Genomic DNA, 24,005 nt, shown 5'->3' with positions numbered 1-24,005 from the left:
CACTCTACCACTAGAGGAGGCTTGGACATAAAAGACGGATGAACGGGTGGCGACAACGCCGTCGAGTTCTCGCACTAACTCGCCGTGACGTCGTCAGGGGGTTTTGACAGCTTCCACTCGGGTCTCTATAGTTAATATTTTATCGGTAAAGGTGGACTACATATGCATTCTAAAGAAACCAAAGACTCAACCAACAAAGTTTTGAAAACGCATTGAAGACGGTTACATTGCAAGAGAGAAAGAATGATATTTAGATGATGGCTCAAGACCTATTTGGAACAGTGAGTAACGGGAATGGAGTTTATGTGTCTCACTATGGAAGCTTCACACGCGAAGCTCCATAGTGAGTCAACGTGTCCCTTTGGCGTTACCCCGTGGTCGGCGCCCTGGTCCTAAAACAACGTCACCCCTCCTTGGGCCAGTACTTCTGCCGAAATGTCCAGAGTCGTTCGCATTACCACACGATATGAAGATTTGAAGTTACCTCCATTGCGCACTGCATATATAGCGTTTCACTTACGGAGGTTATTGCGGGCGGTCGGGTTCATTGTGTTCTCATCGCAACTTCCATAAGGCGACGATGTCTGTCATGGCGTACCGTGCTCTTGCCTTGGTTAAAAGGACTTGTGTCCTGCGGAAGAGAGCGGTGTGGATTAGGGATCGCAGTCAGGAGGTTTTCTCTGCGGCGGTTTCGGAAGCAGCGCCGTTCCTCTTCGAGGCCTAAATTGCTGTAAAACCTCCGGTACGTGTCGAGCCCACGCATTAGGAATCTCCACGTTACATTGCAGCGTGGTAACTTTTAGAAACCAATTAAGCTATTTTCGGTCATATCTGCAAGCGGTTGCTACAACGTACATGGCCTCAAAATTACCCTTGCACATTATATTTCGGGACCGTAATCATGCACCTAAAGCTACTTGCAACGAAAAATACGACAATTCGTGCCGCGGCATACCTATTGAACAGACCACTTTTAGCACATACCGGCACGGGCATGCAGCTAGCTTACTTCCGGTTAACTCTTATCGATCTGTGCACAGATCTGGCTGGCACGCAGTAATCGTCCGCCTCATATAATACGTAAACTGTTCAAAAATACAATAAGCTGCCAATGGAACTTCAGAATACTTCGACAAAACTAACCTTCTTTGACTGGGATATATATATATATATATATATATATATATATATATATATATATATATAAACGGGATGGGAAAGGCAGGAAGGTTAACCGGACAAGATTCTTGTTTGCTACCCTGCACTAGGGAATGGTTAGGGGGAATGAAAGACAGAAAGAACGGAGAGAGAAAGCAAAGCAACAAACAAAGAAAGAAAAGTCACAGGCCTGCGCGGCACCCGCAGCACGGTCACAGCTGGTGGAGCGGCTCAAGAGTAGCTCCAATTTGGGCACCACGCACAACAGGGTCTTCGCGGCAGTCTGTTCGCCTCGTTTTGACGAGAACGATCTGAACGCTCTGCCCGGCGTCGACGGCGAGCTGCGGCTTGTAATGCTCTCTGTACAACAGTCTGCTGAGCCCGATCAAGCCTTACAACTGCAATTTACATGTCGGGCCATGGCCTCCGAGATGGCGGCGCGCGCGCGTTTCTCTCCGGCCGTCCCAATCGCCGCGCTCCCCAGCAAAAATACAACATCGCGTCGCGCGCCCGGCTACCGCGAGATGGCGCACTCACTTGGGATTACGGCTAAATTTTGGTCGGCTTATTACAAGCTAAATTTTTGAAAAAGGTATACAAAAATGCGAGATAAAGAACATGTGTAGTATACCTGATTAAATCAAGCAGGCTAGGTGACTATTTGTCGCCACCCCGTTTCAAAGGGGATGCCAATAAATCATCATCATCATCATCATCAACGGCGGCAGCGGAGACCGCGGCAGAAAGCAGAGCGCGCGGGATTACAGCGTGCGCATGTTTTTTTTTTTTTTTTTTCCCTGCGTACGAGCAAGCATTGCCGCCAGGATCTTCTGGATGCACTGAAGGCAAGTATTTTTTTCCCTCTTACTGCATTTATTTTGGTCCAATTTACGGAGAAAAGCACGGCAACTGCTGAATTTTCCTGATATAAATTATTGTAAGGAGGTATCAATTCGTCTGTGGTAGTGTTACTTTTTTTTTTTCATTACGGTCCGTTTTGTCTCGGCGCGAAATACCTTGATTTGAGAAATATACAGGGGCGTTCTAGCATTCTTCCTTTCTGGAGACGTGTATGGGTGAAAACTGGGCTAATTTTCGTCGTTGAATCATATTGCCCTCCTATCGTGACACATCGTTTTACTATTTGATCGCGTACGGATATTTATGAGTTGGTGAACCGAAGCACGGTTACGCTCTAGATAACCGAGTGCCCTGGTGACGTCACTGAAGTAAGATGATAAGTAATTTTGCCGGAATATTGTTGAAGGCTTCGATTAGCCGACCTACATTTACTCCACACGTCGTTCACAGTGAAAGTGTCTGAGTTGTCATCGCCTCCTTTTTCGTCATCCGGATTTTGCTTACGTTTGGTAGCACAATGGCAATATCAGTATCGTGTTCATTTACTGTGCTCTCGACTGCATCCAAATCAATCCATCGATCATGAATGAACAAAACGCGCCTGTAACCAGTCCGTGGTCGTCGCAGAACCGGCGACTTTCAGTCTAGACCGCGGTACAGTGGTACACTGTAACCACGGTCTAGACGTATGGCGACCGCCTGCAACCTCCTCCCTGTCTCCGGCGGCGCGACGGGAGGTAGTTGGAAACTGGGGAAGCCTCGTGGGCGAGTGCGAAGCATTGTGCGCGCGGCTTTCGCGCCAGACTTGATGGCGCCGGCGACATCGCGAGGAGAGAGCATGACGATTGCCGAGTTTGGTCCGGCTCAGTTAGCGTTCCCCTCCAGCGTGCGCTCGACCTTATGTCTTTGTAACGCGCTCATGCTGCGGCGTTTGCGCGGTTTTTTATCTTGCGTGCTTGTGTCGCTGGCGTTCTGCGTAAACAAGACAAAATTTTGGCGTGGAAGTGGAAATGAATGTTTGATTCAATAGCAGTGATTTATTAATTGAAGTTGCAGACTACTTACGGCTATATAACTGAAACTCTGTCAGTGCTGTCTTTTTTTTTTTTTTTTTTTTTTGGGGTAGAGAAAATGCTGCGAGGTCCTGTGTCTTCTCTCTAATTTCAGGAATATGGCATACTGCTGCGTACCCTTCTGCAAATCGAACAGCAAAAAGAAGCTTGGGATCAGTTTTCATGAATTTCCGGAAAATGAGACGTATCGGCAGGCATGGCTGAAGGCTATTAAGAAAGGATTTCGTTCCGAATGAAAATTCTAACACCCGTTTAGTCTGCAGTCTGCACTTTGTCGATTCTGACTTCACTAGTTCCACAATTAAGCGGCGACGCCTCAAGCCAGATGCTGTGCCTAGCGTTTTTAGCGAATACCCACGCTACATGCAGCCTATTCCGCCTAAGGCGTAAATTAGAGCGACAGTTTCCAATCTCTCATCAGAAAACCCCGACATCAACCACGGCACCAAAAGAAGGACGCGAGGAAAATGCCGCTGAAGATTTCCGCAGTGAAGATATTTGCGCATCACTTGTTTCTACAAGTGATGCGCAAATCATTTCTTGTTTCTACAAGTCATCACTTGTTTCTACAAGTGATGACGGCCGTGACGTCACCGGGGAGATAAAGCTCGGAGCCGCCGCGACGGCGGCAGAACTCTCGTTGACTTTGTGGCGAGTACATGTAACCTTGACATGGGACGTCCAAAGAAGATCCGGACATCCGAAGAAGAAGACGTTCATCTTGAAGCGCGTCGCGCGGCCAAGCGAGAATCTGCGCGTCGGCGGCGAGCCGATTCGGAATACCGTGCCTATAGCAGCACTTGGCATTTTCTAGCAAAACTTAGCCAAGCCTAGTAAAACCTGGAACAAGCTAGGTCGATCACCAGCTCCGCTGTTTACTCGAGCCTTGCACCACTAGTGCAAGCTGCCCACATTTTTTGTTAAAAACTACCTAGCGCCAGTTGATTTATCTGCAGGAAAATCCAATAAACATGGCAGAACTGCACGTACATAGTTAAGAAAGGCACGGCACAATTCGCTTTCCAGGCTGCGCTGGGCCTGAAGAGGGGCAGAAAAGGTGACTAGAAAGATACCGTAATCAGAGATGGAGATTTAGCCTAGCAATATGCCTGGCATATGCTACCCCAGATGATTACATTGATAGATAAAGAAAACAACGAAAAAAAATGAAAGAAACATAAAGAATAAAGAACAATAAGTAAACTGCAAGAAAAACAAATTGCTAACACACTCAGTAGTGAAAGAGAAAAAAAGGGGAAACAAAGGAACACTCCAACAGAAATTATATGTGCACACAGTAAATCTGACTGATTAAAGCATGTGTCTCTTTAGAAAAGTCAAAAGCAACTTTGTCATGCTCAATTAAAACAGCAGCAGTGTTCCTTCAGTTTCAAGAACATGTTGCAGTCCAAGGCATGCATCTCGACGAATGTTCAACGAGTTCTTTAAATAATTTCTTAACATACGAAACGTTTGCATATACATATTATCCGTACCAAGTCTTATCGATCATTGCACGTCAGGCTTATCATGTTCCATAATTGCAGAGCTACGACAAGGTGACTGAGGGTGTGATAGGCGAAGCTGAAGTCAAACACTTCTCCCCCTCTGTGCGCCAAGATCAAACCAGAAGTTCATTGAAGAATTCTGTGCTGTATAAAAGCACCGCACAGCACCACCAACATATGAGGCAGTAAAATAAAAAATGCATTTACTAATACTATATAGAGTGAATTAACAGCGGTCGAACGAGGAGTATCGCTAAAGCCAACGTTTCGACACGCGGACTTGTCTTCGTCAGTGTAGGAGGTCATGATACAGAACGTTTGTGGTGAGCATACGGTGCTGTAGCAGACAAGATGGCAAACTCCCACCCAGCAGCCAGCATGCAACTTCATTCTTCTACATACACTAGTTCTGGTGCAGCATAGTCTTTTTAGTATATCAGCATAATCTGTCCATGATAACATTGGGAGTCTGTTAAGGCCATTACAGTACGTAATAGACCAAATGGAGGTTTTTAGTGTTCATGTCTTTCCAATGTCCGCGAAAACTCACCGGCTCTAATTTCTCCCCCGGTTCCTTTAATCAGTAGGCTGGCACCAATCTCGGCTCTCATTATACCCTCTTGCACTCTGGCCGTTTTTGTACAACTAAAGTTCAGAAACTTGACAGCTTGATTCTGTATTGACAAACAGTGAACTAGCCATGAGCTCATCTGTCAAAAGTGAGGATGTCATGGCAAGCTGGTTCAGAAACTTTAGGCTGGTGTCACCACCATCCATGTTACACTTCTGTCTTTCTATAATTGCCAAGATGTCCGGTTGTGGTAAGAGCAGATGGGTAAGAGTGGCCTATCTAGTTTTCTATACATATGTGTAATCTACTATTTTACAGGCAAGCGTACCTTAAAGGGAACATGTACACATGCATCAGCTAATCACCTCATATACGTCCCCTTCTCATTTCTCATGAGTTGTATCCATTACCCAGCCTTCACTTTCCTCAAATGCTTCCTTGACAAGAAACCACTCTTCCAGCTTGGGGAAATTTTTGTGCGCCAGGTATGATTGATAGTACAGTAAAGGGATCAATCGATCCATTCAGCCTGTTCTGGTACATCTCCACATTGGCGCCTACCCACACATTAAAGGGAGGGAGGAGGTATTTCTTGCATAAGGTCAGTGCACTACTGATACCCCTTTCAAACGACCTGCTCGTGCCGTGCGCCACCTTTGTTCTTTGGCTGCTCGTGCATTCGGCACATGACCACATCCACGATGTGTTAATTGTTGCGAACTGCTAGGGATCCTCCTCTTCATGTCAGTGGCATCTGTAAGGAAACTATTTCAAGTGCAGATGGATAAACAACAAGCACACCATGCTTTTTTGGAGAAGCCTCTCCTGCATTCTTGACTTGTCAATGACAATAGGTTAACTTTTGGTGGTGCCCTTTAACACAAACACACAATTCAAGTGGTTACATGTGCCTGATGGGGCACAATGCATGGAGGAACAGACATGAGTCTCGACTGTTAGCGCGGGGAATATATTAACGTCTTTATTCTCTAAGGGAGCACTTACGGTACAGGAGGAGGAGAAGGCAAACAAAATGATGACACAGGCAGTGTCACCCGGGCTTTGTACTGACGGCAAAGCCCGACTGAAACAAGCAACTTTTACAAAAATAAGATCAAGTAGTCGTGTCACTTTGTTCGTAGAGCGCACACAAAGTAAAACCATGCATTCCTGAAACAACCAAGATGCGCCAGCTCTGACACATATGCCAGCACGTTCTATACACTATAGCGATGAAATAGTATGTATAATATATCTATATGTATACTCTGTTTCTCGGCTTAACGAGCAGATGAGCATTAAAAACGGCAATTAAGCCCTCTTTCTTCTGTTTCAACTTTTCCAAGGAGAGAAGACACTGTCAGTCAAGCCTATATGATGTTTGTTCTGGGCATCCTTATGGAGTATGCTACCTTTTCCAGCAAGTGCAGTGCATTTCCCAACGCCTACAACAAGGGTAAGTGAGCACTCTCAAAATAGCAGTGAAGGTCTGCTGTGAGAACTTCTTTGCAGACCATGTAAAACACTGTTACAGCAACGTCATTGTGCAAGACATTAGTGGGACAGTCCAGGCATGTCTCCTACAACAATTCTATCATGTCCTTGAAAAGTCATACGATGGCTCGTTTGAGATGCATTCTGGACACCTTCATGCCTCGACAAGGATGCCCTCTGAACATTTAAGGTATGCTTTACATATTCTTTGTCTTTACAGCATGAAGACAATGAAAAGTTCTGCCTTGACTAAGAACAGCAATGACACAGTGCACAACATAAACATCTGTTGTTCTAGTCTTCCTTACAGTCAATATAAAGGGCACTGGAAACACAATTTGAGCGAGTGCTCTCAAGGACAAAACAAAAACATTGCAGCAGGAAAGTGCTTTCTGAAATTCAAATTTTCAAGGCAAGGTCCTGCACAAAAACTTAAACACCATTACGACAATGTGTCTATTCAAGGCAAGTTTCTGTCCTCTACAGACCACAAGATAGAGTATGATATCTGCCAGTGGCACTACATTCACATCTCATACTGCAAAAAAAGCATGCAGAGGCAACAAGAATAAAAAGAAATTCTCAGCACAGAACTGAATAAAGAATGTATCAGTTCCCAGATGTTTTCAGTTTGTCATTGTCAAACTATGAGTCATGGCGCATGCTGTCAGGGAAGCCTAAAGTTGTCCACTCTCGCCCCAGATGGTGACAATTCGCAGCAAACATAAGTGCCTTCACAATGGCACAATTGCTAGATATTAGTAATAATTAATATGTGCCTTCAAATATACAAGAAAGCAATAGACACACTCAGTTCCTCTATGCAAACAAGTTTGACCTCCTTTATGTCTCATGAATATTCCAGTGGCACGTCGGGCCTTTTGGTCACAGTGGTGACATATTTCCAAAACACAAGTCATGCCTGAGTGGAAACTTATTTCTTAAACACATATCATAACCCTGCGGCTTAGTCTGCTCTCTAGAGAAGAAATATTGCATGTATATAACCTTTCATCAACTTTCAATAAAAAGCACATCCTATCCAGTTTGAAATTTATCAACACCAATAAATGCAGAGCATAGAAACGTGATAATCCTTTCAAGTTAGCTAACTATGAAAACATACTGTCTTCCATATAATTAAATCAAAGTTCAAGCTCAGTGTTACTCTTCATGTTGGAGTTCATGTTTCCTGATATGAGCACCATGCAAGTAATGGCTGTCTACCTTCCCCTCAGAGCACCGTTTTTTGTGTGTTTTATGCCTGCCATGCAATGCTGTATCAAGAATGCTTCGCATGTCTGAGTTGCACATAAGCATTTGGAACATTGGACATTCAGTAACAGTGCTTGCCCCATTAGCTGCTGATTGCTGTGTCATTGCAAAAGCATTTGTGTAAAAACTAGCACAGGCAAACACCATTGTGAACTTATCATTGTTCAGGAATCCGCGTATCTGCCACACATCTGAAGCATATGTTTTAACACACATGTGTATAATCTCAAAGTCGACACCTTTTCTTTTGGCACAGTGAGACCAGTTGTATTTACATATTGCAAGAGTGCCACCAATCTCAGTTAGAGCACAGCTAATGCACACTGATGCATTGCACTAACACGTCACAGTAAAACAAAACGCGAGTCTCCTCGGATACCATGCGTGATGCATCTGTGTGCTACCAATCCAGCATCATCCATACAGTAGGCCGTTCTTATGATACAAGGAACAAACACATTTCAAGCTAGCGAATAAATCCCACACATTTTTTGCCAACAGAAATGCGGCAGAACACCTCTTGGCACTTCCTCTTACAGAAAGGCCTGTCTATTTTAGGCAGCATTCACACCAATGAGTCACAGAGTTCACATGACCAAATTGGTCGCAAAGCGATGGCTGCTTTGGTCAAAAAGTGACTGTTTCAAGTCATTCGTTCACTGCTCAACTTTACAGCTCCTGTGCAGGGGCAGGACGTCAGTATACACTGATGCATATTTATGGTGGTGCAAGCGCATATGAATACTAATCATGAGACATTTCAATGTGGTGGCAGGCAGGTTGCACTTGCCAGTCTGAACACGGGTAGTCGTGAGTGATACCTTGATTCCAATTGCGGTCAGTTGCAGGACCTTTGTCAATCACCAGTGTGAATGTTGCCTTCAACATCCTGCTGGTGCCCAGAAATTCAAGTCAGAGGCAGTGAAATAATTTATCTTAACACTGCAACTTTGTGTAACCTTTTCTCTTTATTAGAATGCAGAGTAAGAAAACCGGGTACTGGGTACACATGTCAGTAGCCGAGATGCAAACTGCGTGTTCTCTCTCCTCCTGCTGAAGGACTGAAGTGTGTGTATGTATATTGAGCACAAAACATACAGGAAAAGGAAAACATGTTTACAGGGACACTACACTCACAGTGCAATTGCAACCAAGCCATAAAAACCGTTTTCACTGTGAAACACTAATTTGTGTTTCTCGTGACAACTACGTTGGCTACAATCACAGAGCAAATGCAGTGCAGCTTGACTAAAATACCTTAAAGAGACATTAAAGAGAAACAAAATTAAGAAACGACCCTAATCCTTGACTTAGGTGTCTGCTAGTGGCACTCGCACCTCGGCATTGGTGTACCCTGGTGTACTGTTTGGGTTAACTTTGTTTTCCTTGTGTACAAAACACTTGGCCTTGTGTCCTCGTCGTCTACTTCCATGGCGAATGGAACGGGCGGGAAACCGAACTCGGAGGAATGAGCGAACGGAACTGGTGGAAAACCACCATGCACAGAGGAGCGGGTGAGGGAGCAAAGGAGGGCGTGACGCGTAGCCCCCTAGCGGACGGTGCACGAAGCGCACCTTACGCGCCCTCCGCCGCTGACCTGAGAGCATGTAACGAGCGCTGGCATACAGTTGGCGTGTGCAAGAGAGCGACGGAGCAAGCCGGGAGGGGAGACGCGAGAGAGGAGGGGGTGATGTCACCCCTCCGCTGTGTTAGGCAGGCATTCGCTCTGTGCCAGGTGGTGTGTAGCTCTAATTAGCTTGTTTTTATTTTAATTAGTAATGAGCGGGTACCTCTGGTTTAAGTGTGACGTCACTGATGACGTCACTTCTGGTCTTGGAGTTTCACGGGAACCTGTATTGATGCGGTGGGCATCTAAGGTGTACGATTGTGTGCTTTGGTGTACAGCAATTAGACTTTCCTTCATTGTTTATAATTATTCCTGACACTCAAATAGCTCTTTACTGAACTAAACCTGTGCTCCGATGTCATATCTATCATCAACCATAAGTAGAACCATCGATATCTACCTGATTTTATTTTTCTATGATTTATCTTTAATTTTATCCCACCTCTGTGACAGACTGGAAGTCGGTCCCCAACAGGAAGTTGCTACACAAGAAACAAAGAGTGTCACTCAGTGCTCATGCCACTAATAAGTTAAGCTACATTTTGCTGGAATGTACCTTTAAGATTACCATTCTATTGTGAGCAGAGCTTGATAAGCCTCAAAGGACTCCACATAAAAAGTAGATGGCAGTGCAACCTTGAAATTCTTGTACGATAGTCGGTGAACATTTAATAATTCAGGACAAGCTCCGCCCACAGAACCAAACGGCACCTGCTCTCTGCGCCTCTGCACTCGAAAACGTAGTTCTCGAGTGATGCCGATATGGAAAGAAGTTTGCCTCGACCTCGACATCAAGAAAACGAACGACCATAATTAGCTGGCATGTGTGTACAAATCATCTTTAAATTGGACGGCAGTGTATTAGCCACCGCATTATTAGGTTGTCACTGATTATAGGTTCTTTACAATAATGATTGAGGAATATTGATCGTGCCTGCTCGCGGCGAGTTAACATTTCCGGATACAGAAAGATTACACTGCATTCAAAATTAAGTGATGACCAAGTCTGGCAGCTTCTACGCACTTTTCCCCTCTTGAAGAGGTGGGGATACAGCAAAGTCTGCAATGTTGCACTGACGTCGTCAATGCTGTGGTTTGTACGTGTGCGAATTTCGAGAAGTCTGGCTTTTTATTTTCTCTGCTAGTACCTTGGAGTGTCTCTTTAATGACCCTTTAAAGATGTATTAAAGAATAGCCTTAGAGCATGGCCCCTGCACAACAGTTGCCCCTTCTGTGATACATGGGAACACAAGCTTCTGAATAGAATAACTTTACAAGCACAACACAGTTCCACTTGAAATAAAACAGGCAGAATGCCGGTCAAGCAACATATTTGTTACAGGAGACAGTGGTAGCACAGTAGAATGAAGAAAAATACAAAAAGTCACTGTTTATTCAAGTCTACACTCCTGCACCAATGCTTCTCCTTGTGGGTTTAAAATAAACCATGCCATCTTCTGTAAACATCAAAAGTGCAGCCACTAAAATTTGTACATAGAGACAAGGACACACTTTCAATGTTCCTATAGCCAAGGTGTCAGTGCTAGAAAGATAGCTACTGTAACAGTAGAAATCTCACATGTTGTTTTCGAACACACTGATGCCAATGGCAAACTAAACTGCTGGTTAAGCAAGAGAGTTTGATAAGAGTCTTACATAGAAGCTGCAGCAGACAAGAATGCATCCAACATCACCTGCCCTGGTTGCATGCCATGTAAAAGCTATATAATCACTCCGCAAGTACAACAAGATCAATTGTGCAACTTTGTTCTTCACTCTTGACTTTTGCAGCATAGCTAACCGCTGCTCAGCCCTAACCTGTATGCAAGTATCTAGCTACTATACGCTTATATAGTGATGCTCTGTATGGTACGTATCGGCTTTGCTATAGATTATTGACATCAAGGGCACAATATACTGAATTTAACCCTATCATCTTGTGCAGTGATGGGTGAAGAGCACCACTTGAAAGTGCAGCAACAGTTGAGGTCTGGCAAGAATTCTGCTAAATTTCTGATTAGCATATTTACTTGGTTCTAATGCCCCATCGATTGTACCGTGCACCCTGATTTTGATGCTTCAGGAAATTATAAATGCAATCAATGCCTTTGATACTTCACTCATAGTTTTTCATGGCAGAGAGGCAGAGTAATGGTGATATGCTCTCACTTGAAAAAAAAAAAAATTATTACATCTGAGCCGCAGCAGACTGCGTGTCACTCATTGTCACTGTCGCATGCCTCCTTACCACTATCAACAGCCCCCGAGCCCCAGCATCTTCCCCCCCGATGCTGTCTATAGCATTTCCAAAACTGCATTTCTTTTAAGTGCATTGTGGACCATAGCAGCCTAACTAACTTGTGGAGAAGGCACAAAGCTACTGCAGCCCCTATAGTGAGGTGACATTCTAGCCACTGTTAAATTCCACTATATGTTGTTGAATTCCATCATGTTGGTATTTTGAGCCAATCTGAGCTGCTGCCTGGCTGCCCATTGAACCAATCAGAGATGACAATTAGGATGGCGGATTTGACAACACGGCTGAGTTTGACGGTGTTCATGATAGCACCGAGAAGTGACTTGTAGCTTGGATTGAATTACAAAAATGTTTAACACCAATTAAGATAGCTTGTCAATATTACAGTTTTGGTTTCATACTTGAATCTAATGCACATGTCATTTCCTAGGGGGGGAAAAGGCAGCATTAGTATTGAGTCTTAAATATTGTAATCACTTACTGACTTCATTTCAAGCAGTTCTTATTAACTTGATAATAACTGGCTGATGTTGCATACACATGCTCTCATAATAGTTAACCTCCCGTTGTATCAGCCACCAGCTGCACCATAATTTCCTATAGCATACAAGTCACTTGTCAGTCAAACTTTTATCCACTGAGCTTCTGGCACTGACATAATGATAATGATAACCAATTTTATAAACTGCTGGAAAGGAACCATATCTTCAGAAATGTAGATAGTCGAACCGAGATATAACAAACACAGACACAACCAATTATCGAATATAATGAAGTAAATCTGAAATTTTTCTCACCGATATCATCCTATAATGACTATATACTTATAATAAACATCGGATATAATGAATGTATTCTCATGTCATATGTGACTTCGTTATAGTAAGGTTCGATTGACAAAAGAAAAAAAAAAGACCCTGCAAGCCTCCTTTTTGTGCAGCAATGACAAGACAGGTAAAACTTGGCAAATACAAACTCAAACCAATTCTGCAGCCTAAGCTGAAGTAAACTGTAGTTTGCTTTAACTATGCATTAACTATGCATGTTCCATCTGCCATGGTGACCTTCAGGCTCAGCCCACAAAGAGCATTATTTGGCTTGAAGCTTCATATACAGAGATCCAACAAACACATAAAAAAAAAAAGCATGCAAGCAGCATATTCGACAATAATCATGAAGATGCATAGCAGACTAGCACCTGTCCACTTGGCATCCTGCCTATCTCGAAACAGGTCCCATGCAAAATGAATAGAATTCAGAAATAAAATACATCTCAGAGACACCTATGTTCTTCAAATGACTTTCCTTTTCCCTAGGTTGAGTCTGTTTTGGCGCATTATTCACAGGGGTACATTCAAACACTGCAACCATTTTGTGACAAATCAGTGAAGTACATGACAGTGCTGGAGCTTCCTGCAGTGACTATGAACTTGCACAGTAAAGTATAAAAAGGACCACAAAAATTTTGTTAGTGCTTGATGCTGTACCTGTATAGAAAAGGTCTGAGCCCTTACTTCTTTCGGTGAACAAATTCCATTTTCATTCTACAATAGTTTATTCTGTAAGCGGTGGCAATGACGGCTATAAACGGTGAAAAAGGATTGCTGTAATGACTTGTTAAAAGAAAGGAACACATTCAGGTTACAGAGACAAACATGATGTAATCTTCTCAAATTTGTTCAACAACACTGTGCAACAACATGAATGTTTAGATCATGAAGGCAGGATGCCAGCAAATGATTGTTGTCCAAGTACTAGCAGTGATCGGTGTTCTAGGAAGTTGTTAAGGAACAGTTGGCTACATTCCTGTATGTCTTATTCATATGGAACAACCACTACAAGCAACTCTGGACTCTGGCACTCAGTGCTTCAGTGAGTCCATCCTTCTCACGTTTCACCCATTTTGCAGCATGAGGACAAAATCTTCACTTTCCCAATAACGTTGTACATAGTTAAACTAGAAGCTGCTATAACACTGGGAAGTTCAGAACCGCCTTCGCAGTTACATGTGGCATTCAACATGAAAAGGTATCTGAGCTTTAGATGATCAATAAAGGCTAGTGCCCCTTACCACTACACACTAGTCAACCACTGTATTCTATCTGTGATATATATTAAATTGCAGAATGGAATCTGCTAGCTGTTACTGCTCTCATCATATGTTGCCAATAGAGGATGTGGAAAACTTCACAAGAAGGCTTCTTCTCCTTGTAGCTCAAATGCTGGCACTGCACTAAGATGGTGGTGGTCGCTCCTGTACAAAGCAGGGAGTGCACTTGAATGTGCTGCAATCCCATCCTTGTTCTCAGCATGCAGGTGCCAGTTTACTCCCTTCTTAAAGCGTCTGATCCACATTTTACTGAGAGCATTTGAGTTGTGTAGAGGGGTCTGCTTATGAAGTTTTGTGTGTCATCATCTATTGATGACGGCAAACAAAAACGCAAGGGATAGGGACATGCGCACGATGGTATATTCACAGAGAATATATATATTTACTCTGTGTGAATCCTGCACCCTGAAAGTGCACAAATGAGTGCAACCGAAAGGTCGGGATTGTGGCGTGTATAGCCCTGCATCTGATACTGAACACTGGCAAAATTTTGCGCGAGTGCCATGGCACATCTCACCACCCCCTTCTCATTGTACTCCCTACATTTCAGGGGGCACTCTCTTTGGAAAATATTTAAGAAAGGGTCAAATCGTGTCTGGTATAAAGTGTACTAGTATACACTTGGCTGTAACATTTTAAAAGTTATAGAGTGCACTGAAATTCTGTTCTACAAAGGAAGTTTAAGGCAAGTGACACTACCTGCCTGACACTACCAGCTCAATCCTTTTACTGGTGGGACTGTCAACAACTGATGAAGATAACTACTATGCGTTGTACTTTGCCCATTCACAAATAACTAATGTTTCACTCTAAGACACCCGTGTAACAATGAATTCTATTCAAATTTTAAATAGTGGAGACAGCTCAAATTAGCTTCCTTCCAAGTACTTCTCTACAAGGGCTCTCTAAAATGTTGAAATGGAAAGTGCAAAGTGGCACACTGGCTCACTTATTGTCACAAAACAGTTGCAATGTGAGAATGTGATCAGAGTAACTAAAAATGAAGGATATGCACCGTGACGAGGGCAGCACTCAGTCCTCCTCGGCGGGGTCGAGGGCACAGACAACGGCCTTCATGAAGGCGGCCGCAGCGAGTGCAGCGCACGGCTGCCACTCGCGGCCCTTGCTGCCATCCTTGTAGTCGGCGATACCACGGATGAAGGCATAGTTGTCCTTGCGGTTGCCAAAGATAGACTCGACAACAGTGTCGAAGCCGGTGTCAAACGCTCGCACGCCATACTCCTCAGCCAGCGCATGCCGCCGGCTGTCGTCCCGCACCACGCTGCCCAGACCTGAGGCCACGCTGCCAAAGTGTACCACTGGCCGCCCGGGAAGCCTGCAGAAGAAAGGCATTGCGGATCCGTCGAATGAATGCACTGAGGTAGCTCATAACATAGGCAGCTTGCGACTGAAGCAGTCTTATATCATTGTGTGCTTTCCGGAATAAATAACTAGTAAGTGAGCAATCACTCTGCTGTCTTCCTTGTCACTATATTTTCTACGTGCTTGTTTTTACCTATTCACGAGCATGTGCCAAACACGCCCAACAGCTTGCTCTGCTAAAAAGAAATTACAGCAGAACTCATCTCATGATGACTGTCGAGGCTAATGCGAATAGCATTTGAGCAATGTAGCGACAGATCATATTCCTGAATGCATGTTTACTTAACATGTGTAACAGTAATTTTTAGAGTTTCATTGTTTTGGCTATATGCCACATACTCCAACATCATTTCGCTTTGCTATAACACTCGCTTGCCAAGGTTTCCCATCAGCATGGAGGCATGACGACGACTGCATGACGCCGACGCAGTGACAGTGAAATGACGAAGGAATAATAGCGATTGAGCGACAAAGGCGTATAACGATGACAGCATCATGACAATGAGATGTAGACTCCTAAATTACAGCGATGGAATAACGATGACAACGTGACGACGACATGAGGGCAATGACACGACCAAGACAGCATGACGACAACGGTATGAAAAACGATGCATGATAGCATATAGGTGACAACAATGGCATGATAACCGCAATATAATCCCGATTGAATGATGACAGCATGATTACGATAGAATGATGAACTGGGAATAATAGTCGATAGATTGATGAAAGTTGTATGACGACGATGGCATGACGATACTGAAGTTATGATGATGGTGATACGACAGTGTGATGTGATGATACGAAAGTGTGATGAGAACAACAGTATCATGACGACGGCATGACGAGGGTCGGATGTCGAAGTTACAATAATGATGACGGATCAAGACAGCATCTTGACGATGGTAAGACAACGAATGCATGAGGACGATGGCATGGCACCGACATGAAGACAATGGGATGACAACAAATGTATGACCAGAATGGCATGACGATGACTGCATCATGAAACCTGTATGAAGACGATGGCGTGATGACTATGGCATGACAAGAATCGGAAGACGAAGCTGGAGTGACGCTGATGGCATGACGGTAGGACGAAACCGGATGAAGAAGTGGGAATGACAATGATGGCATTACCAAGCTGGCAAGGCGACAACGGTATGACAAAGGATGCATGACATCACCTGTGTTACGATGATGCAATAATGACGATGGCATGACAACGGCAGCATTATCACGACTGAGTGACGGTAACATGATTACGATAGAATTACGAGCAAGAAATGAGGTTGATGAATCAACGAAAGTGGTATAACGTCGACAGCATGACGACAATGAGATGACAACACTGAAGTGATGACGACTGTGAAACGACAGCGTGACGACAGTGGCCTGACGACAGTCGGATGTTGAAGGTACAATATGACAATGGAACGACTACAACAAGATCCCGACGATAATATGACAACGACTGTATGGCGATGATGCACTGACGACGATAGCATGACAACGACATGAAGAGAATGGGATGACTGCGAGTGTATGACAACAATGGTGTGACAATACTATATCACGAAACCTGTATGACGACGACGGCATGACAGGAGTCGGATGAGCAATTGGTTTCATCATACCATGATGGTATGAATAAACCGGATGAAGAAGCGGGAATGAGCATTACCACGATTGAATGACTATAACATGATTACAATAGAAATACGAGCAAGAAATGAGGTCGATGAATCAACAAAAGTGGTATGACGTCGACAACATGACGACAATGAGATGACAACACTGAAGCAGTGGCGCACCGACGGGGGGGTTTGGGGGTTGTAACCCCCCCCTGAGGCCAACTTCACCTTGTGTTTAACCCCTTTTCTTTCCTTGCGCCTTTGAGTACTGCAACTAAGATGTAAGACGCCTAATCGTCTGCACACTCGCAAACTTGCGCAAAAAGCAAATTTTTTAACAATTTCCCGTGAAGAAATTGAAATTAGTGCTGTTTGGATGGTATTAGCAAACTAAGGCAAACTGGGCCCTGGCACAGATCCTGGGTGCGCTACTGCACTGAAGTGATGACGACGGTGAAACGACAGCGTGACGACGATGGCCTGACGACAGTTCGGATGTTGAAGTTACAGTATGACAAAGGAATGACTACGACGAGATCCCGACGATAATATGACAACGAACACATAACAACAACTGTATGACGATGATGCACTGACGATGATGGCATGACAACGACATGAAGAGAATTGGATGACTGCGAGTGTATGACAACAATGGTGTGATGATACTGTATCACGAAACCTGTATGACGACGATGGCATGACAAGAGTCGGTTGAGCAGTTGGTTTTGTCATACCATGATGGTATGAATAAACCGGATGAAGAAGCGGGAATGGCGACGATGGCACGACCGAGACGGCATGACGACGACAGTATGACACAGGATGCATGATATCTATGTGACGATGACGCAATGATGGTGATGGCATGACAACCGTGACATAATCACAAATGAATTACGACATCATGATTACGATAGAATGATCAACAAGTAATGACATCGATGGCACAAACAAGGTGGCTTGATGACGATGGCATGACGACAATGGGATGACGATACTGAAGTGATGACGCTAGTTAAACGACAGCGTGATGGCGATGGCATGACGATGACGTCATGATGATAGTCAGATGTCGAAGTTACAATGATGACAATGAAATGACCAGAACAAGATCCCGACGACGGTATGACTATGAATAAAAGACGATTATGCAGTGGTAACGATGGCATGACAAAGGCATGAGGACAAAGAGATGACAACGAGTGTATAGTGACAATGGCGTGGCGATAACTGTATCATGAAACCTGTATAACGACAATGGCATGATGAGAGTCGGATGACAAAGCTGCAGTGATGATGATGGCATGACAACGACGGTCTGACAACGAAGGCACGATAGCAACTGTCTGATGATGACATGACAAGCGTCATGTCATTACAATGAAATGATGAAGAAATATTGACGTCGATGGAACAACGAAGGCGGGTGATATGACAATGACGGCGTGGCAATTGGATGACATTACTGAAGTGATGACGGTGATAAAATCACAGCGTGAAAACTACGGAATGATGACGACATGAGAAGTCGGATGACAAAGCTGGAATGACGGCGCTGTAATGACTGCGATGGCATAATGACCCCGAACACAAACCTAGTGGCTTACGGTATTAGGCAACTTGGACCACTGGGTCGGAGTCGAAGTAACAACGACAGCATGACGACAGGCAGATCATGAAGCTGAAAACATGACCATTGAACGACCACGATGGCATTACTATGGCGGTGTGACAATGAATGCATGACAACTGTATGACGATGATAGCGTGATGATGACGGCATAACAAGTGTTGGATGACAAAGCTGGAATGACGGCAATGCAATGACCATGACGCCATCACGACCATGAGCCCACACATTGTGGCCCTAGGTACTAAACAAGTTGGGCCACTGGGTTGGGCTAGAAGGCATTAAGACGACTGCATGACGAGATTAAGATATCACGAAGATGGAATGATGACAATGGAACAACCACGACGGCATCATGACCAGGAGCACATACCTAGTGGCTCAAGCAGGTAGATAACTTGGGCCATTAGGTCGGCGTAAGGGGCTAGATAGGTAGATAGATAGGTAGATAGGCAGGTAGGTTCAGAACGGCTTAAGTAGGCAAAGAATGCTATTTGCATTAATATGTCACAGCTATTTTTGTGGGGAGGCAAGGAAGTGAGATTGTCACCGAAAATTCCCGAGACACATACTATTGCCATTGTTAAGATATGAATTGCAACATGTCCACCATGAATGGAGTGCACTCTTTGTTTTGCTAGGTTTACCTGGCAATGGAAGCTGTTGCTACAGCTACACAAGCTGCCTTCACAGAATTTGTGGGCATCTAGCAGGGGTGCTCCACAAGGCGGTCCGAAACTTGCCCCCTACCTTTTCCTTTACCTTGGCACCTTCACTGGCTCACATTACCGGCACACTGACTAGCTGCAAATTTGCCAAGCACCTCAAGTAGAATCATTCAGGAATGCTCCTTCAGAAACGAAGCAGAGAACTTGTGCTTTCTGTTTGATACCTTTAGCTTTCCATTGCACCTGATAGTGTTACATCTGTCATGGTGACCTGCAAATTCTATGGAAGACCAGATGCTATGAAGCAACCTTCTACGGTGGGCTCAGGGAGTCATTGTCCCCTTTCGGCCTCCCTTACCTGCCCCTTTTACACGCCAATGCATACAATCCACACGGCAAACAGCAAGAAGTGTATGCATGTGCACACACAAAACAGCATAAAACAACGCAAAACAACACAAAACAAAGCATTGGAACACCTATAATACGATTTTCCCTGGCCACAGGAATAGAAAGCAGCAGCTGGAAAATACTACTTAATCATTACGTAAACCAAGTGTCTCGGTGACTGACCATCAGAGACATTATATGTGCAGGGAGATGTATCAGTGAGTAATGTGTGAACAATGCTCTGCTGTCCTAAACTTCTAATGCATAAAGATAGCGACAATGTGCTGTATGAATTGGCCAGAATTCCACATGACACAAGAGTGGCTCTTGCTCCCCTGCCAATACATTACTCTATCATTGAAGCAATGCAGTACAGAAAATACCAACGAGAGAGCATCCACTCAAAATTAGCCCATTTTAATGAAGTTCACTTGACATTTCCCTCATTTTCCAGATGTCATAAAACCTTTTCAATAGCTGTCTCTTACTAAGTTTTCCAAGTTCATAGACACCATGTTGAAATAAAAGACAATAGATTTTCTATTCGACTTGCACTGATATGCATTACTTGGTGCACCAGGATTTCTGTAAAGACACAACTACTCAGCTGTTTTGCAAATCTTGCAAGGCCTCTGTCAACCTAACCAAAATCTATCGGATAGTACTATAGCCTTTTCTTTTTTTAAAATTAAATGAAGCAAATTGGGGAGGTAGACTTCTTTAGTACCGGCTATCCCAATCTAATATAGTCATCACAGAAGAAGCATGAAAATTCAGAATAAAAGTGGGAGGCAACTACACAGAGAGCTACTGTAGTGCTCTATCCTGTCGCCTCTTTTCTTTCTCCCAAATTTTCATGCTACTTCCATGGGAGCAAAATTTTGGTTACTTTTGATAATAGCCATAGAAAATGCTCAAAGTCTATGTACTCCAATGTTAAAAAGGAATTTATGAAAGATGCGCATTCTACTACATTATTACGTATGCTTTCTCAAAGCCTCTTGTGAAAGCCTTTAAGAGAAAGAAAGGAAGAAACCAGTGCAAAAACTGCATATAATAAAGTTAATGAAGAAAACTGGAAAAACAATGTGGGGAATTAGCTAATTCCATACCTGAAATTCAGTAAAATGCAAAATGTTTAGGCAAATGCATGTGCTCACCTGTGGTCAGATGCTCCTGGCGGAGGAGCTGGGTGAGCCACTTCAATGAGGTCCTTCGCTCCGATGGACATGTAGAGTCGATCAGAGGACTCCGGGGGGCGTGCAAAATCTGACTCTTGGTCTGCCAGAGCCCGTAGGCCATCTTCAATGTAGCGCTCCCAGGGCCGCAGCTCGGGGTCTGTGGCACCCTGCTGCCACATCTTTTCAGCTAGCTCCTGCAGCCTGCACAGCAGAGGAATGCGGGCTGTGAATAAGCGAGTGTACACTGTGGTCCACTGTTAAATGAAACACGTCAAAGCGCTACTGTCACTTAACTCGCACTCCAGCTGAAGTGCTTGCTGAAGCTACATCAAAGAAGTACTGCACAGGGGTGTAGGAAGATGCCAATGCCACCAACCACGAGTTGTCTGCTAGTACCAAGCTGGCCGCTTCCAGACTTGCCAGACAGGAAGATCCACACATGCTGTGCATTCTTGTGCTCTATTTAACAGTGGACCCCACTGTATGTTACTCATGTCACAGCTCCTTTCCTTCCTTCAGCTGCAGTGCACTGTGTCACTGCCTCTTCCCCCTTCTTCAGCTTTCGTGCACTGTTCTTCCCAGCTCTGGGACTTCTTTTCAACTATGAGCAGCGGTTGCCATGAAGCTTATGCAGCATAGATGTTGCAGCTTATTTGTCACTGATAAACAGACAGGACACACAGATTCTACTTGCAAGCTCACAACTGCTGTTATGGTAAAAGAAAAAGAAAATCGTGAAAAGTCAATGCAGACATAGGCTGTACCTGAGCTCAGGTGGGCACCATGTCTTGACGCTGTAGGCAAGCTCTGATGGGGAGGGCTCACGGCTGCCCGGCAGGTGGTCAGGGGAACGATGCTGTTGTTCAGCAAACAGGTACACATGCTGGCCGGTCGTGGCATTGGTGCTGCCATTGATGTTGCCGTTGGTGGCAGACGGCACTGGCCTGGGTGCTGACACCACCACATCACCCAGGCGGACGTGCTGGGTGTGATCGGTGTAGTGAGGCACTCCGCCTCCGACGCCAACTAGGAAGACGTAGTCGACCTTCTGGAAAGTACCTGCAACACAAGTGCAACACATACGCTGCCTGTAGGCTGGATTGTCCAACATAAAATGACTTAATTGATATGCATGAAGTAATGAAAGCAAAGGCATATAATAGTTATGCACATGAAGGCACAAACAAAAGGCTGATAAGTGTGCGGCAAGATGGATACCTGGCTGGGCTTTGGTGTGGTCACGAAAATATTTGTGTGGTCAGCTGAAAGGCCAATGGTCAAGTAAGGTAGAAGGAACACAGGGCGATGACGACGTGTGTGTGATGTCTACAGCTCATTTACCAGTGTTCTCTATCAGCAAGCACGTCTGTACACACATCACCTTTAATGAGCAAAAAAATTATGCGGATCCCACGCGCTGTGGGAATCAATGTAAGCAAAGCTTTCTGTGCTGTTTGCTTTGATTGACGATAATTAGCGGTGATGTCAATGGCGAATGTTTAATTTCTGCAGTGTTTAGTACAACACGACAGTGGTGAGTTGATGTTAAATGTTACCTAACGTGCACCATTGCTGTTTGTCTGCGTAGTACACAGAACAGACAGTGAGACATCTTTGCTTGAAGTATCATTGTGCGCCATTGCTCATAACCTCCAAGAAGGTTAGTATTGTCATTGTCTCACATGGCACATCACATCGTGGCACAAGTGTTAAACTTTATTTAAATTATGGCAGTGCTTAAAGTCAGAGGGGCCTGAGGGGGCCCCTCTGACTTTAAGCACTGCCATAATTACATTTGCCCTTACATTTTTTAAGGAGGGGCTCGGCCCCCCCTCGGCAGGTCAACCGTAGCACTATGGTACACATTGAACAAGCGCTGGAGGTGATTTTATTACCTACAGTAACGCCATAGAGGCAAAGCTACCACAGTGGGCACAGAAGTGTTGATTTAGCTTCAACATGCGGCCACTTCCATAGTGTCATCTAGATACTTTAACGCGGCTTTGTGTCTGCACAGCCTGCTTCAGTTGTCCGCTTGACAAGTTTAGATGGTGTTTATTTTTCAGAAATAGTAGAACCATATCGTACTGTACCTTGAACTTAAATTTACCTAATTTGTCCGCAACCACTGTCGTGTATAGTAGTAGTGTTTTCTTGCCTTCTCATTTCACCTTTTCACTCTCCCACCCTCCCCCACCCAATGTATGCGAGCTGCGAGCGAAGAGTGGCAAGGCTGTCATCACTCTTTTCCCTGACTCTGTCGGTTCTACCCATTCTCTGCCTCCTCTACCTACGTCTTCTCTATCATTCTATCTGCCTTCCCTCTGGACTGTTGCACATTAGTACAAAGGTAAGCGCTGAAGCTTCTGCAATACTTTTGCGGGGGTCACAGACAATTACAGCAGTCAAGAGGGTACTGTGGTGACACCCAGGGAACTTCAGAGGGCATTTTGGCGTAGCGATGAAAAGGTCAAAATATGTTTCTTGCGTCACCTTTCCTCTATGCCGCTCTCCTGCCAAGTATGTACACGATCTAAACACCTCCTCAATGCGGTGTGCCAGACAGCAACAGCATCAACAGCAGTGGAAAGGTCGAAGGAAGAGGCAACAAGATCGTCACTTTAATAAGTGACAGTGATGCCTAGCTCCTGTACTATGGGGTCTTCTTCGAGCCAGCACTCCATGGCCACTGCTTCCCAGCAACACATTTTGGGGTCCTGTCAGATATGTCTACACATGGCATGAGTAGCTTCCTGCGGAAGCTTGGTCTGGTTGGGGCACCATTCACAAGCAGTGGCAATGAAAAGTGCTTTAAACTCTTGTTTCCCAGAGGGAGTTATCACTCTGTGTGGTGGTGCCATTACCAGGGTGGTGACATAGCTTCTACGGCAACCCATTGCGATGCGCTGGCTGCATTGACATAACAATGCAAGCTTTTCAGCTGGATACGGACACATGGTTGTCTCTCAACCGGCATCACAACTGAATCCATTAAACCTGCAAAGTGCATACTCTTGATACTGATATACTACTGTGTTACGAAAGGGAACATTGTCATCCACCTGACATTTCCTCCACCTTGTGGGATTCTGCAGAACTGATTTGCCATAACCACTGTGTAATGCATACATCTTCCTTGCATTCCTATTATAGCTGCATAATGGCTTTTGTGTGACAAT

General features: G+C 44.5%; 2 protein-coding genes across 3 annotated transcripts in view; both read right to left on the bottom strand.

Annotated features, from left to right (window-relative positions):
- Window positions 1–24,005, bottom strand: part of LOC119455891 (chromobox protein homolog 1) — a 212,059-nt gene that overhangs the window by 91,367 nt on the left and 96,687 nt on the right. The window lies entirely within an intron of this gene.
- LOC119455894 (uncharacterized) overlaps window positions 6,128–24,005 on the bottom strand; it is an 84,406-nt gene continuing 66,528 nt past the window's right edge. For both annotated transcript variants that reach the window (XM_037717417.2, XM_037717418.2), the window contains 3 exons: window positions 21,591–21,885; window positions 20,806–21,027; window positions 6,128–15,270 (listed from right to left, as the gene is read on the bottom strand). In XM_037717417.2, coding sequence (XP_037573345.1) covers window positions 14,967–15,270; window positions 20,806–21,027; window positions 21,591–21,885 — 821 coding nt within the window. In that variant the 3' untranslated portion in view covers window positions 6,128–14,966. The remainder of the gene's footprint in view (window positions 15,271–20,805; window positions 21,028–21,590; window positions 21,886–24,005) is intronic.

Source organism: Dermacentor silvarum, chromosome 6, assembly GCF_013339745.2.
Source record: "Dermacentor silvarum isolate Dsil-2018 chromosome 6, BIME_Dsil_1.4, whole genome shotgun sequence".
In the NCBI taxonomy this organism is placed as follows: Eukaryota; Metazoa; Arthropoda; class Arachnida; order Ixodida; family Ixodidae; genus Dermacentor; species Dermacentor silvarum.
The sequence above is the reverse complement of the archived record's forward strand: the minus strand, read 5'-3'. Positions and strand labels throughout refer to the sequence as shown.